We start from the raw sequence: 17,571 nt of genomic DNA on the forward strand, positions 1-17,571 counted from the left end.
TATGCTATGTTGTAATGATGCGAAGACATCAATATGTGTCTATACTGCATTTTGTATTTTTGTTCCTGGTGTGTTGAAATACAATACAAGCACAATTAAATGAGCATACAATACAATTAAAAAAAGAATGAAAAAATAAGAAGATATTCTGAAGAACGTTGGAAACCACAGTTGAATGGGGAAAAATATACTATGGAAGTCAATGGCTACCATCTACTGTTTGGTTTCCAACATTTTTAAAAATGTCGCCTTTTGTGTTCAGCAGAAGAAAGAAACTCGTACAGGTTTGGAACAACTTGAGGGTGAGTAAATGATGACAGAATATACATTTTTGGGTGAACTATCGTCCCGAGGTAACTAGGAATTACACAAGCTTCAGTCTGGATCCAGCTCTTACAAAGATCTGAGATGACCCAACACCTGAGAAGAGATGATGCCAACCCCTCAGAGGACCTCAGATGATGAACCAACATACAAAACTACCCAATTTTGCTATAAACATATAATTATTGCTGTTGACAGTGTTCACTGTCTGTTTGAATACATGTAATTAACTAACTACATCATTTTTACTGTACATTTCTGCCATATGGACGTCACCCTTACATAATCACCACTGATAAGCAAACTTTAATTTTCTGTGAAGCGGCTTTGCAACGATTTGTATTGTGAAAAGCACTATACAAATAAACGTGAATTGAATTGAACTATCCCTTTAACTGCACTTCTTTTTCACAAGTGAACATAATGGTGAGTAAATAATGACAGAATTTTCATTGATTGTTCATAATTCAATCATTTCCCTGATAAAACCATGCCCTGTCCTACAGTATTTCCCATTGATTATCTGAAAACACGTGTAGCGGATGGCTATTTATGCTGACTTTAAAAGCACAGTTCAATAGGAAATGTGTGAAAGACAGTAAAGATCTAAGCAAGAAAAAGGTGCATGTTAGCACATAATGAATTTACCATGAGGTGGAGTGGAGCCTTAGTGGGTCCCTTGGCAGACATCTTTTCCCACAGTCCTCTCCTCACATAGCGGACTGTGGTGCCAGCGAGCTCAAACTCCCCTGGCAGCTCGATTTTCCAGTCATTGTTTATGGATCGCTTGCTGGAGTCCTTCAGAGCTGCACCAGTCAAACAAGAACACATTTACCTAATGCATATTATACAAGCATCATTACAGCAAAACGTTGTGATTCAGTTATCAAATATAACACAATTATTTGAGATTATTCCAATGCATACTTCCTTGATTTCAGTCCAGCAGACCTGATTCAGTAGCTAACTTCAAAAAGGATATTTTTGCAAAATGCATACCAATCATATTGTGTATAGTGCCATATTCATGCATACTTTATGAAGCTTATATTGCAAAGTCAATTGAAAAACATATTCACATACAGAGCTGGCTTACTTTAGTATAATTGAGGCACTATTATATTTCTTATTTTTTTCTTGAATTAGTTTTTAATTTGATATTTTCTGCTTCCGTTTTAATTTTAAGTAATGTTGTTGTGTGTTTTTGTCATTTTTATCAGTCTGTTTTTATAGTGTTAATCAGTTAATTTAATTATTTCTATTTCAGTTTCTTTCATTTTAGTACATTAAGATCTACTAATGAGAAATGTTTCCTTGCCATCTAGCTGAAATAAATAAGTTAATGATATATATATATATATATATATATATATATATATATATATAACATAGGATGCACAATAAAATATTCAGCTGAACGTAAGCTTCTTAACTTTAAATTTGGTTGAAATTAATTTAATATTATTATTTTTTTTCAGTTTTCCATAAATATAGTAAACAGATCGAAACCTCCTTTACACTGAGAAAAAAAATTGCAAGTAAATTTAGCAAATAATCAAGTAATGCATTAACCATATAATTTGAAAGTAGAACGACTGAAACATTATTTTCTTACACATACGGTCTTCACACGGTCTTCACACGGTCTTCACACGGTCAGAATTCAGAGCAATATTTCCCTTTTAAAATGAAACTTCAACACATTCTTACCATTAAGCATTTGAATTTCTTGTGTTGAATGAGCTATTGCATATCATTCATCCATCATTAGCTCACAGTCATCCTATTTTTATACACACATATATTTACGAGTCCACGATAATTTCTGAGCAGTGGAGGCTGAAGACGTGATTGCCCACAGTCTGCTGCAATGAAAACATGAAGCGGTTTGTTTTGGAGAGCATCTGCGCTGAGCTCAATGGGAGGGGTTCACTTTCATGTCAATTCAAGCGTTTTGGCTGGAATTAAAAAATATTCTTCTGTTCTCTTACAAAAGATGGCAAAGCAGACCCAAGCTAAACATATGTTTACATCATCCTGCGTATGAAGCACAGATTGCATCCTGCCAGTTCCGTGTTAAATGAAAGGCATTACAGAACAAAATTCATGCATTGCTGCTATAAAATGTGTCCAAAATGAGGCATTAGAAAGCCTGTAAACTTCACAGTCTTATATAGCTCAATCTATAATATCTGAGACTTTAATAACTTCAACCCAGGCAGTCATGTGATACTGACCTTTGGGAGAAGGGATGTTTATTTAAGAATATGAAGAGTAAAGCGTTATTATGATCTGTCAGCATTATGTCCGTAAAGTTGGACGGCGAGACACATTAATTCTGAAAGCTGAAGGTGCCTTTTCAAAAACCTCTGACTCATTAAAATAAATTAAATTACAATGAATATGCTCATCAATTGTGGGCCAGCCAGACAAATGAAGTCTTAAATAAGTTTCTCAAGATTTATAATATTCTCTCAAGTGGGATTCGCTAAACACAAGAGAGAATCTCATGAAAGTCAAGACCATGTCTGGCATATTTCACCCCAAAATAAAAAGAATGATATGAGAAATTAAACATTTTGTTTTACAAAAACAAATCCTTAGAATTTTGTGTTGTTACGTCAATTTCATGACATTTAAAGAATTAGTTCACTTTTTAAAAAAACTTTTGCTGATAATTTACTCACCCCCATGTCATCCAAGATGTCCATGTCTTTCTTTCTTCAGTCGAAAAGAAAGAAAGACATTGGGTCCCAATGAAGTCCATTTTATGGAGAAATGTTTTCATCAAAAACCTTAATTTCTTTTCGACTGAAGAAAGAAAGAATAGAGGGAATTGCTCCAGAGGCGTGCGACCTCTGACATATATAGCAATTGTAAGTCGCTTTGGATAAAAGCGTCAGCTAAATGAATAAAAAAGAAAGACATGGACATCTTGGATGACATGGGGGTGAGTAAATTATCAGCAAAAGTTTTTTTAAAAGTGAACTAATCCTTTAAGCACATTTCCTATCCAATGTTTATTAAGTTTAAAAAAAATTATATATATATATTTTTTTAAATGTGCATTATTATTATTATTATTATACATAAATGTACATTAATTTCCTTCACAATTCTCATTATTACAATGGCAAAAACTTAATAATAATAATAAAAATAATAGATAGATATACAATATTATTATTATTATTCAATATATTATTAAAAAGTATTTAGAATGTATGCATTTTAATTAATGCTATAAAAAGTATTTTATTAAAACAATTTAAATTTACAACAATGAGAATTGCAAAAATAAAGTAAAAAGCCATAGACACATGAATTAAAATTCGGGGGATAAATGTGCTTAAATGTCATTAAAGTAAAATAAAATTTTGTTTAAATAAAACTAAGCTTGTTAGCATTATTTTACATAATAATAATCATGATAATAATAATAATTATTATTATTTAGTACTTACAATTTGGGGGATAAATGTACTTAATTGACCTGAAATAATGCCAAAATTTAAAACAATTTCTATTTATAACATTTCATAAATATGGCTTCATTGATATGGCTCCATAAATTAATTTCATAAATATGGCTTCAATTCATAGGTGGCGTCTCTCTGGTCTTAGTGTACCCAACCAAGCTTGGAAGGAGCACTTACATGATTATAAGGCAGAAACAGTATCTGTCAGGTCCCAGTATTTTTCTCAAATAATTGTCAATAATGAAAGAAATCCTCACAAACTGTTACACTATTAACAATACTATTGTCATACTATTAACAAATTGGTCAATGGCTATAGTAATTTCAATGTGTTTGTCTCTGCACACCTTTGTAATAGATTTCTTGATTATTTCAGTTCTAATATTGACAATGCCCACAAATGCATTACTCTAGTCCCATCCTTTTCTTCCTGTTACATTTTGCACTTTTCTGGCACCCCTTTGTCTCAATTTTCCTATCTGGTTTTGGCTTTTCTAAGCAAGGAGGTCTCTCTAATGAAAGTAGTCACTTCCATTATTGATCCTATTCCAACTCAGCTGTTTAAATCATGCATTTCCTCCCTAGGCTCTGTTCATGTTATCCCTTTCGGTTGCTGAAAAATTGATAAACACTTTTGTTTTTTCTCGTATCGATTACTGTAATGCTTTGCTTTCTGGGGTTTCTAAAACCACCTCAAGTAAGCTGCAGTCAGTTCAAAATTCAGCTGCTAGAATCCTGCCAAGGACCAGGACAAGCGAGCATATCTCTCCAGTTTTAGAGTCATTGCACTGGCTCCCTGTCAGGTTTCGGTTTTCGGTTGATTTTAAAATTCTCATGCTCACCTATACGGCTTTGCATGGTTTGGCACCACATTATTTGTCTCAACTGTTAACTGTTTATACTCCAAGTAGCGATCTCCGTTCCTCTGATTCTGGTCTTTTAGTGGTACCCCCTACTCGTTTATGATGAGTTTCATCCTAATTTGACAAGCAGCTTGTCAGCAGAGAAGCATCATTTGTCACAGTGCAGCATTAGAGAACCCTGGCATGATTCCTATTTACAGCCACCATTCCTATTTAGAGCTGCTCCAGTGGCCATTTGGAAGACTGTTGTTATGGCAACAGGTTGAGTAATTACCCAGAAAGCTATGGGATGGATTGTCTTCCACAACTTTGATTCGCCGAGCTCCCACCGGAATGACAGCGGCCTCGATGTAACCTTTGGGAAGGAGAGAAATAAGAGGAGAAACGAGAGAAAGAAGGGTGGAAAATGAAAAGAGACGAGCGAGATTTCATACTGGTGCACAGGTGGGCAGACACAGGTGCAGGTGTGCATTTCTCTAAACATGTACACAGTCGTGTGTGTGGATAAAGCACATGTGTCTGTCACTACAAACAGTGTGTATTCCAGGCCAGTCAGAGTAGATCATTAACAAAGAATCAACAATCATAATACACCACAAATAATATATCATATTCATTTTTTATTTTATTTTATTTTATATAATATAATTATAAAATACATAATTTTATATAGCAGATATAATATTATATAGATATAATATAATACAATTATATTTATTTATTATCAATGTTGGTATAAGTTGCGCTGCTTAATTTTTTATTTGTATTTTTTTGGAACCTGTGATACTTTCAGGATTCTTTTAACATATCCTTGCTGAATAAATGTATTCATTTCCTTTGAATGGTTGTTTCTATTATTACAAAAATGTTGAATAAATGCTATTCTTTTAAACATTAAAAAATGTAATCTTATTTATTCATAATTTCTTAATTTATTGTAAATAATTTATTTAAAATATTTAATGTTTTATACAAATGACCTCATAACAGTAATTAAATAAATGTAAAATAGGGCCAATCAAATACAAACACAGCAACCTGACACTTTCTCTGAAGCAACACCAGATAGACTATATAAAATGTACATATTGATATTTTAAATCAGTGTTATTTTATAATCATGGAGATATAATTATAATTTTTATTAATATTGTTTTTATTTTATCATTTCCATTTTCATTTTAATTAAAGTTTTTGTAATTCGGTTGTGTGTTTTTGATATTATTAGTGTTTTTTTATATGTCTATACAGTTTTTATATAAATTTGTAACTCCCATTTCAAACACCATTGTGACACAAAGTTGTCTGGGCAGTAATGATAAAACCAATCTGTTGCACTGTTTATACACATTCAGAAATGGATGCTCAGATCCACCACTGCACTGAGCTCAAGGAACGCTGATGGCCCCGTGTATGAGAGTAATTGCCATGGGTTCAGCTCATTTAAAGAGGAGACCGCAGACTCTAGCGGCTTTGTGAAACATGTTTTCTCATTCGAAGGACGAGATTAGTGTGACCTCGACTGAGATGATCTGACCTGCGTTTCGGATGACAGGCTGGTGTCCTTTACTGCCCCACACTTTGCACCAAAGCCGCTTTATAGCCTACTCACCGTGTTTGTCCTGGCGTGATCACAAACATGCGGTTATCACTCCACACAACACCACAAACCCCCGTTAAACACCCAAAACCTCACCCGATAGCATAAAACACACCGAGCCCAGATCACAAACACACACTCGTTCACATGCCACCACATCTGGAGGACCTACAATAACCGCTGGACTTCGGGATTTGGTTACTGTTTGGTTTTGTTATGGAGAGTAATTCATCTCAAACAATGAAAGTTGAGGATATGGATGTAGGAAAGCTTTTCTGCCAAGCCTTTATTGGCCTCTTCTGGAAGACGGACTGAAATTTGTCAGGAAACTTTATTGTATCAGTGAAAAGGAATAGCTCACCCAGAGATGAAATTATGTGTAATTTTCTGTCTTTTGTGAAGTACAAAATGACGGTGATGCTTTACTGAATGTTTGAACTTCTGTTCTTACAAAGAACGTGGATGATGATTAATACTACAATGCAAAATTGCAATACTACATGAACACAAAAAAACCATGAGCTACTTTTATGGTGCTTTTATGGCATTTCTGTCATTTTAGGAGCTTTAAAGTATAAATCATCTTCCACTTTCATTGGCAACAGAAGACAACAGATCTATTTTTTAGTTTTACGGGAGAAAATGAAATCATACAGGTCTGAAACAACAACAGAGTGAGAAGCAGTGACAGTATTTTCATTGCTGGGTGAAATATTCCTTCAGTGCCTCAGTAAAGACTTTAGGGTCAGTGTTCAGCAAGTATCTAACAGTCACAGAATCAATTTTGCTTCAATTTGGCACATGACTGGGTGATGTTTCTGGCTGAGCAAACGCTATCAAAAAGACGGGTCAGATTTGTTTTGTCTTTTTTGAAAGAAATTAATACTTCTATTCAGCAAGGACACATTCAATTAATCAAAAGTGACAGTAAAGACATTTAAAATGTTGCCAAACGATTGTTATTTTAAATTCTTACTCATCAAAGAAAAAATGTATGAGTTTCCAAAAAAATATGAAGCAGCACAACTGTTTTCAAGATAAATAAAAATAATAAGAAATGTTTCTTGAGCAGCAAATCAGCATATTAGACACTGAAGACTGGAGTAATGATGCTGAAAATTCAGCTTTGCATCACAGAAATAAATTACACTTTAACACATACAAATAGAAAAGCGTAATTTAACTAAATTGTAATAATATTTACTGTTTTTAAGAGACTTCAGAGACTTCTTTCATTATAAAAAAAGCTTTCTGATCCCCATATTTTTGAACAGCAGCATATAAACCCAACAGCTGCTTCATTTCAGTTCATTTTACCAAACTGAGGCCTTGAGAGAGACTATATAAACTCGATCTTCCAGGAGAATCCAAAAAGAGTGCTTAATAAGCATCAGATGCTGGATTTTCTCATAAACACAGACCAAAAGCACACATTGTGCAACCCTAACCAAGCATAACACTTCCAGAAGTAACAATCCCAATCATTCCCTCCATAGAGAAATCAGTGATTAGTGGTAACATGCAAACATTACAGTAAAGACCTACCATAAGCTCTGAAGTTAAGCGATTAATCACGATTTTGCAGAAAGGACAAGTCTTTCAAATTCATATTTAAACAAAGTCACTGTCACCATAGGAATTTCTGCTAATGAGTATGAGCAGTGACATCCCACTCGCATGAAGAATGATGAAACTGAATCAATTTCTTTACACTATTGAGCTCACTTACACTGCCTGAATATTTTTTTAATAAGCTTAAATTATATTTAAATTTGATTAAACTAAAAATGTATATAACTTGGTGTAGAATCAGTGACTATTAATCAATACTTTTACAGTTTTTTATACATTACCGTTCAAAAATTTGGTCTGTAATATTTATTAATGTTTTTGAAAGAAGTCTTAAGCATTTATGTGATTTAAAATACAGTAAAAACAGTAACATTGTGAAATATTATTACAATTTAAAATAACGGCTTTCTATTCGAATATATTTTGAAATGTAATTTATTCCTGTGATCAGAGCTGAATTTTCAGCAGCATTACTCCAGTCTTCAGTGTCCAGTCACATGATCCTTCAGAAATCATTCTAACATGCTGATTAGCTGCTCAAGAAAAAAACATTATTATTATGAATATTGAAAACAGCTTAATATTTTTGTGGAAATCATGATCATTTTCTTTCAGGATTCTTTGATGAATAGAAAGTTCAAAACAACATTTATTTGGAATAGAAACATTTTGTAACATTAAAATGTCTTGTAATTTTTGAGCAATTTAATGCATCCTTTCTAAATAGAAGTATTATTTCTTAAAAAAAAATAAAAAATAATTGAATGGTAGTGCACCTATGGAAAAAAAAATGAATGGGAAAAATACTTCCAGAAGCAAAGCCGCTGAGAATGTGGTTAAATGTGAAAGAGTGAGAGTCGGATCTTTCTATAGGAGTGAAATCCTCTCATGACTGCTCTTGAAGATCCACTAAAACACACCTTTACGCAGTGAGAACAGGTTTCAGAAGCCCCAAAGATTCATTCAGAGATTTATTTAAAATAAAAAAGCTTATTTTTTTATGTAGCCTGTGCAAACTAGAGAAATTGGACAAATCTGAAATGCCTGAAACTGTGCAATTGCTTTCTGTCCTTTGCAACTTTTGCTTGTCAGATTATATTAGATCTTCAGTAAAAGTCAAAGCAGACTGTACAACATCATGTCAGACTGTATGATACAAGATCGACAGCACCGATGGTCAGTTTTACTTCATCAATCTGAGTCAAATTCCTTATTGGCATCCACAAAGTCAAGAAAGCCCTTGTGGAAAATGGGATTTCATGGGTTGTGAACTTCCATATAATCATAACATGATGGTAATGCTAAATAAAAAGACTTCTGATTGTCTACAACAGCACAAATCCTACAGTATGCATGTAGCTTTGGATCAGCAACAACTGCTGCCAAAGTCTGAAGTCTTTCGTTTTGTCCTAACGTATTCCCCACATGGCTGGGCATAGATAATTATTCCCACATTCAGCAGTGGACAGGATGATGATGGCCTGAAGCTACAGCAGCTGGAGACCATTGGGACGCTCTGTTTTGGGAGACACACAATGTGACCTTGGAGTCATCCAGACTGAATCCAGTGAATAACAGATAACCCAAGAGCACGAGTCCTTACTAAAGAGCTTGGAATGACAAAAAGTTTTAACCTCCCAAATCATTCAAAGAAACAGACCTCATGGAGCATGTCGGTTAAATGAAAACAGCATATTAACCAGAAAAGAGAAGTTCAACAAGACAAATTTGAATTTTGTTCTGTGATTAGGGGTTTTGAAAAACAAAAAAATGCCAAAATATCTTGACTTTGAGAAAGCCAACACAATTAAGCACACTACCGTTCAAATGTTTGTGATCACTACAGTTTTGAAATTCTATATAAGTTTTGAACTTATTCCGCAAGGAAGATGCATTAAATTGATTAAAACTGACAGTAAATACATTTATAATGTTACAAACGGTTTCTATCTCAAATAAATTCTGTTCTTTTGAACTCTCTATTCATCAAAGAAATCTTGAAACCATAAATGTATCACGGTTTCTACTAAACCTAAAGCAGCACAACTGTTTTTGACATTGATAATAATAAGAAACGTTTCTTGACCAACGATTTCTGAAGGATGAATGTGATACCAGAATTAAGAAAGCATTTTAAAATATATTAAAACTTTAAAAAAATGTTTTTAATTTAACTTTTAAAAATTTTAAATTGTAATAATATTTCACAATTTTGGGCTGTATTTTTGATAAATAAATGCAGCCTTGGTGATACAAGAAACAGTTTGATTTTAGTATTATTTCTATACTATTATATTATTTATTCATATTTTGAATTAGAATTTATTTTTATAATTTCAGTTTTCATTTTAAATTAATTTTAGTTTGTCATTTTCTTCTCTTATTTTGCTTTTCAAAATGTCTATTTATCTATTTCTGTTTTAGTAATTTTAGCAGTGCAACTTAAACATATTTCAGTCAGGTGTTAAGGTGACATTTCTTATATATTACATATATATATATATTATTATATTTTATTATTATTTAATTGTATTTTAGTTTAGATTTATTTCAATTAATTCTTTTTTAATAGATTTAGTTTTAGTTAAAAACAACAACAGTGATAAGAATCTTATTTCATAAACACACAAAAACTTGTTTTTACTGATCCAAAACTATTGAACGGTAGTGTAAAGTATTGTGTTGAAATGAATCAGAACATCAACTCTCCTAGTGTAAAGGTGTGTTTAATATAATAATTTCAAGAGCAGTTGGGTGTTAATCCCATAGAACAGTTTGTATCAAAACAACACACACACACACACACACACAGGTCAAACCATGCATCTTACATGAGAAACACTTGAGAACAGCTCTGGGTTTCGACATCACACACGTAGAAACCTTCTTACAAAGGCTATGAGGGACTGAGAGACACAAAACCAACATGATCAATGGAAGAGGAAACTCGCTGTGCTTCTCCTTCAGTCTTTCTCTCTCTTTGTTAACTTCAACAAGCCCACACCACTCCAAACTAAAGCCAACCACACAGAAACTGCAGTGGTGGTCCGTCAGAGGAGGTTTGAGGCTGAGGCTCTTGTATAATTTAGTCTATGTTGTGTTGAGCACCAGCAGGCCTGGTGACGCATTACAGTGAAACTTAAAGTTTGTATTAACATCAGATGAACACAAATGATTCTCTTATTCTCCTCTGACTCACCCATCCCTTTGGAGCGGTTGAAGTCTCCTTTCACGATCCTGCAGGATTTGCCATCACCGTTGCAGGCGCCGCATCGGTCTTCTTTTGCAGAGGAACCAATGATGCCATCACAGCCGATTTTCTGCAGGAGGCAGAGTAAGAAAACAAAAAGACTCAAAAAGTTACAAAAATGTAAAAAAAAAAAATTGATTGGTATGAATGAATTTGTACACATGGACTGTAAAATGTCACTCCAGACCTGTATGCTGTTAATTTGTCTGGATAGTACAAAAAGATAATCTTCACACAGCTCTAAAACAAAGCCAAGCACTCCCAAATTTTTAAGGAGTAATGGCCTATATTTAGTAGATACTGTAAGTTCTATAGACTACTTTATTTATTAATTAATGGGTCAAAAGTGAGAGAAATATTTTGTAATTTTATAAATGTCTTCAAATAATAACTACTTCAAATAAATGCTGTTCTTTTGAAATTTCTGTTCATCAAAGAATCCTGAAAAACATGTATCATGTTTTCTGAAGGATGTGAAACTGAAGACTGGAGTAATGATGCTGAAATTTCAGCTTTGATCACAGGAATAAATTATATTTTAAAATATATTCAAATAGCAAACGGTTATTTGAAATTGGAATAATATTTCACAATGTTACAGTTTTTACTCTATTTTTGATCAAATGTGACACTGGACCACAAAACCAGTCTTAAGTATTAATTTTTCTAAATTGAGATTTATATATCATCTGAAATCTGAAAAAATTAAGCTTTCCATTGATGTATGGTTTGTTAGGATCGGACAATATTTGGCCGAGACACAACTATTTTAAAAATCTGGAATCTGAGGGTGCAAAAAAAATCTAAATATTGAGAAAATCGCCTTTAAAGTTGTCCAAATGAAGTTCTTAGCAATGCATATTACTAATCAAAAATTAAGTTTATGGTAAGAAATTTACAAAATATCTTCATGGAACATGATCTTTACATAATGTACTAATGATTTTTGGCATAAAAGAAAAATCTATTATTTTGACCCATACAGTTCATTTTTGGCTATTGCTACAAATATACCCCGGCGACTTAAGACTGCTTTTGTGCTCCAGGGTCACAAATGAATGCAGCCTTGGTGAGCAGAAGGGACTTCTTTTAAAAAAACAAAACAAAAAATCTTACCGACTCCAGTAGTGTAAATGTTAAAAAAAGAAATGTTAAAAATAAATAATTACATTTTATATATATATATATATATATATATATTTAGCATTATTTAGCTTTTTTAACATTTACACTACTGGAGTCAGTAAGATTTTTTGTTTATATATATGTGTGTGTGTGTGTGTGTGTGTGTGTATACCTAGAAGTAATAAATAATTGCAATATTTTCCATATTATGAGTCCATTTAATGGACAAATTAATAAATATGACAACAGAAATATATTAAATGCACATGAGGCTCAGTAAAAGCCTTCTGATTTATCATGTTTAAGAAACAAATAGCATCTGAAATCAAATATGCTCTACATATGGTGTTGTTTTGGAGTTTCACAGATGTGGTCCCTATTAGGTGTTGTATGAAAAGAAAGATATGTTAAGATTCTTCAAAAAATCCTCTTTTTGTGCTCTACAAGAAAGAAAACACCATATAAGGGGTTAAAATATCAACTCATTTCTTCATTCAATAAAAATAATTCAAAAACAAGTCAAGCAAGCTGTTGCCCACTGTCGATAACAAATCAGTGTTGAGCTGTAATATAATTATAATTTCTTTGGCACAACATCAAGTCACAAAAATTATAATGGCTCTTGCATAACTTCAAACACAACAAAATCACTCCTGAAAGTGAAAGCCTTATCAAGTAAATCTTTACGAATGATTTCAAAAACCTGAAGTAAAATGGCATTAGTAAATGTTCTGTGGCAATCACCGCTGGTTAAGTTGATGAATTATCTGGATGAACGGGAAGTCAGTCCTCATTTCACTTCAGGAATGTTCAAAGATGATGTGTTGCAGTGCGTTATGAGGGTGAGAGAGCGTGGAAACAGAGAGTCGTTCTGATTAGTTGTACCAAAAATGCAAATGTACTGAAAATGTATTCACTCTCAGGCCATTCAAAATGTAGATGAGTTTGTTTTATCTTCATCAGAACAGATTTGGAGAAATGTAGCATTACATCACTTGCTCAGCAATGGATGCTCTGTTGTGAATGGGTGCCGTCAGAATGAGAGTCCGAACATCTGATAAAAACATCACAATAATCCACACCACTCCAGTCCATCAGTTAACATCTTGAGAAGTGAAAAGCTTCATGTCTGTAAGAAATAAATCCACCATTAAGACATTTTAACTTTAAACCGTTGCTTCCGGACAAAATACAAGACCATAATCCATTAAAACGTTTCCTCCAGTGAAAGTCCATCCCCTGTTGTCCTCTCACATCAAAATCCACCTACATATTTGCTTAGAACTTCTTTGGACTGTTTTGGCTTGTAAACGGTCCTTGATATGTGCATATTTCTCTTCTGATTCAGACGTGACAACTATTTCACTGAAGAAAGCATTATAGAGGACTAATATTTCAGGAAGAAGAAATAGTTTGAAGTTAAAAATGTCTTAATGATGGATTTGTTTTCTTACAAACGTAGCTTTTCACTTCACAAGATGATAACTGATGGACTGGAGTGGTGTGGGTTACTTGTGGATTATGGTGATGTTTTTATCAGCTGTTTGGACTCTCATTCTGACGGCACCCATTCACTGCAGAGGATCAGTTGGTGAGCAAGTGATGTAATGCTACATTTCTCCAAATCTGTTGAAGAAACGAAATCATCTACATCTTGGATGGCCTGAGGGCGAGTGTATTTTCAGAAAATTAAATCAGCATTCACCAGAAAAACAACGAGCATGTGTTTCTGAGAAACACTAACAAACATTTGACAAATCGGAAAATTAGGGATAACACTAATGACACTGAAAGAGTCTTCTTGTTTGCATCCTGTGTGCAAATAATGTCTTCCCTATTGTTGCCTTCATTAAATCCAGGTCATCTCTGTATGTCATTTCTTTCTTAATAGGCTCGCTTAAAAGTAAAAGCAGAATGTAATGAACAAGAAAAGGTCACCGAAAGCGTATTTTCACTGAAGGATCCTGGCGCTGAGCATCCGTTCTCTCCCTCTGGATGCTTCTGACACAAGAGCTGCATTCAGACCATGAATATAAGCACTAACTCCAAAACAGTGATGCTGGAATTGTGGTCAGGACAAACCAGGACAGGATCTGACACTGAACCTGCTCACTTCCTGTGGGGCAGCCCAGGTGGAGCATGTTTATATTACAGAATGAAGGGATGTAGTCAATGTTCGGGGCTGATGAATTTCTTCACTCACGTACTGTAACCGCACATGTGTATGTGTGTGTTTGTTATAGTGCACACAGTAAAATCACTTCCAGACATTTTGACCTGCTTTTTTCAGTCCTGCTTTCTATTAGTGGAGGCAGCTTGCAGACTGTGACCTCCTTTCAGTCTTGTACTCTTATTAGTGGCCAGTGAGCAACTGTGTGGTTGACTGTAGAAACAGCAGCCAAAATTAAGTGTGTGCCGTGTGTCTTTCTTTGTTGAACTACTACACGACTCTCTGTACGCCAGTCGCTTTCCTAACACTCATTCATCAGTCTTCCTTTTTGGCAACATCCTTCTACATTTACAGTTTTTCTCAGTCGCTTTGGTGCATTTCTCAGATCAGAAATGACATTTTCAAAACTACTTGTTCAACCTCCACATCATCTAGTCACTTGTGCACATCATAAAATAAGTTTCACATTCTTTTCAACAAGTTACGATTGCTTTGGTAAATTCATGCAACTGATTATGTGCATTTGTCTGCGGTTTCCTACATTTTCAGTTTCTAATATTGTCGCGCTAACCCGGTGGAGGTGTGGCTCTAACCCGGTGGAGACCAAATGCTTAGAATTGGTATAGTGTTGCTTGTAACATGCAGAGTAAAAGACCAAGCTGTGTTGCCTGTAAAAATGTATTTGACCTTTTCTGTGTTGGGAAAACACCTGTTTATTTAAAATGTTTGTGTTTTATTTATTTAAAGGTTTTTCACCTGTTACATCTGATCCTACTACATTGCCACATGAAGTGATCAAAATAAATATTGCTCTGAGTGAAATCCCAAGTCTGGTCCTTTTCAAGTGTGGGCACCTCACAGTAAAATACACTTGACAAATATCATGTTGCTCAAAGTGTATTATATAGTTCTCTGTGCAATAGTCTTACCCCTCAAAACATCTAGTCATTAGTTCATCGTATAAGTCATTACATGCAACATGGTTGATCTAGTTGTCATAAACTGTCAAGCATATTTTCTATTAGACTTTTTGTAAATTTGTCATGAATTGTGCAAGTGAATCTTGACTTTCACTAATGAAGAGAATATAGATCAACCAATGACAAACCAGTTCTCTGAAATACCTCAAAGGTACATCTCATCAACCTTCAATTGGAAAGCATATAGACAGAGGACAACACAAGAGTTACAAATTCTGACAGTGGATGAACTGTCAACAGCCGAGAGGAAGAAGAGGAGTAAGGATGCATGGAAGTGTACAGAGGCAAAACAGAGGAAGAGGCAGAAGAGGCCAAGGACAGAGGTTCATATCAGATGAAATAATGTTGTCAATCATGGCCTTACAATGGCTGAAGGGTGCAGCTAAAAATTGGGAGATCGACCATATCGTCAATAATTCAAACATTTTGAAACAGTCTCTTTCAATCAATATCCCATATACAGTAATGTGTAAATTTGTACTTTTGAAAGGAAATATGGCATACATAAGACATGCAGCCTTCTGCATTTCAGTACAGTAACTGTCATCCAAACTGTTGCCATAGTTTACACCAGGTAATACTACAGTAACAGAGTACACTGTTAAACTTCACACTACTTTACATGTAATACATTCGTACAAGAATAAATGCACTGTATAAATACAAATGTTCATATACTTTTTTTTCAATGTACTATTGACTCTTCTCAACAAATATCAGATTTGTTTTATAAAACCTTAATTTCCATGGTTGACTGTCATGGTGAAAAAACAACTAAACATTTTGACCAGTGTGGCTCACACGATGACAACAATACTTTATATTTTGGTGGCCAAATTACTGGCACGATAACTAGGTTTTGAAGCATGAATGAAGTGTTTTGGGTGAGTAACTACATTTTGCAGACATGCAGTAAAGTTCTGAAGTTCCAGCAAACAGTTGTGACATTTGCCCTCACAGTTTAGAGAATGTTATGACGGTTTCGAAAAATGTGCCAAAACAATTGAGAAAAACTGTAAAAAGTGGCTCATTTAATCAAATACTCTTTTGCACTGTAAATCAGTGCAGAAAATGAACTGGTGCAATATGGTCTCACACTCATCTTTAATCAGTCGATAAATCTTTTAAACTGTTCTAAGCTCTGCACTTCAGGAGGGGTTTTGACCTTAATCTCCAATAAATTCAATAACTGTCATTTTTATGCTAAAATCTCTCATAACTCATATCAGTCTTCACATATTCCAGTTTTATTTCAGAGATAACTGCAATCAATACGATATTTGTATGATGACCCTGTGATTCAAAAGTTTGGGATAAATAAGATTTTTTAAGTAATTAATAATTGTATTCCACAAGGGCTCATTAAAATTATCATAAATGACAGTAAAGACAGAAATGTTTTGTAACATAATACATTGAAACTAAAATTTTCCCTTCATCAAAAAATCTATCAGGGTTTCCACAACAATATGAAGCATTCGCGACTGATAATAATCAGAAATGTTTCTTAAGCATCAAATCCGCATATTAGAATGATTTCTGAAGGATCATGTGACACTGAAGACTGGAGTAATGATGCTGATAATTCAGCTTTGCATCAAAGGAATAAATTACATTTTCAATACATTCAAATAGAAAACAGCTATTTTAAGTTGCAATAATATTTTACTGTAATTTTTATCAAAATAAGGCAGCTTTGGTGAACAAAAGAAAAAAAACTTTACTGACCCCCACACTTTTGAACAGTAGTGCATATGAAAATACACACCTGACATTTTCCGCTCACACACAGGTCGCTCTCGTAAGGTCCACATGGCGTTCCGTCCAGCACACGCTCTGCCACAAGTACCGGTGCATCACTGCCGATGGGTGAACAATACAGAGCACATGGCTTTTCTGGGAAATAAAAGCACATACATACATAAATGCTTCATTTAGCATGTACATGCATAATTTTTAATGTGGCTGTTTGTTCACAAATTTCTTTCACAGATGAGTTTTATTGGATCCACTCTCTAGATTGAGCTTTGAGGCTAAAAGAGGCACAAGTTTCTGTATGTCCAGCTGGAACACATGAAGTGCACTCACGGTATTGCGTCTACTTAAGAAGATCACAAGCCTGTTTCTGAGTGACATGTTGTGATTTAAGAGCGGCTTCGTGCTCCTTTAGTCTGCAGAAGATGAAAATTGCCTGATAGAGTGAATGTC

The 17,571-nt window shown here is 34.1% G+C and overlaps 1 protein-coding gene across 1 annotated transcript in view; it reads right to left on the reverse strand.

The window, feature by feature from the left end:
* The window catches only part of LOC306881118 (A disintegrin and metalloproteinase with thrombospondin motifs 17-like), a gene marked incomplete at its 5' end in the record, with an annotated part of 150,241 nt that overhangs the window by 48,928 nt on the left and 83,742 nt on the right, over positions 1-17,571 (reverse strand). The window contains 5 exon segments of the mRNA XM_079435034.1: positions 973-1,130; positions 4,941-5,021; positions 10,670-10,744; positions 11,038-11,158; positions 17,132-17,259. Coding sequence (XP_079291160.1) covers positions 973-1,130; positions 4,941-5,021; positions 10,670-10,744; positions 11,038-11,158; positions 17,132-17,259 — 563 coding nt within the window.

This window comes from Barbus barbus, assembly GCF_936440315.1.
Source record: "Barbus barbus genome assembly, chromosome: 2".
Classification (NCBI taxonomy): Eukaryota; Metazoa; Chordata; class Actinopteri; order Cypriniformes; family Cyprinidae; genus Barbus; species Barbus barbus.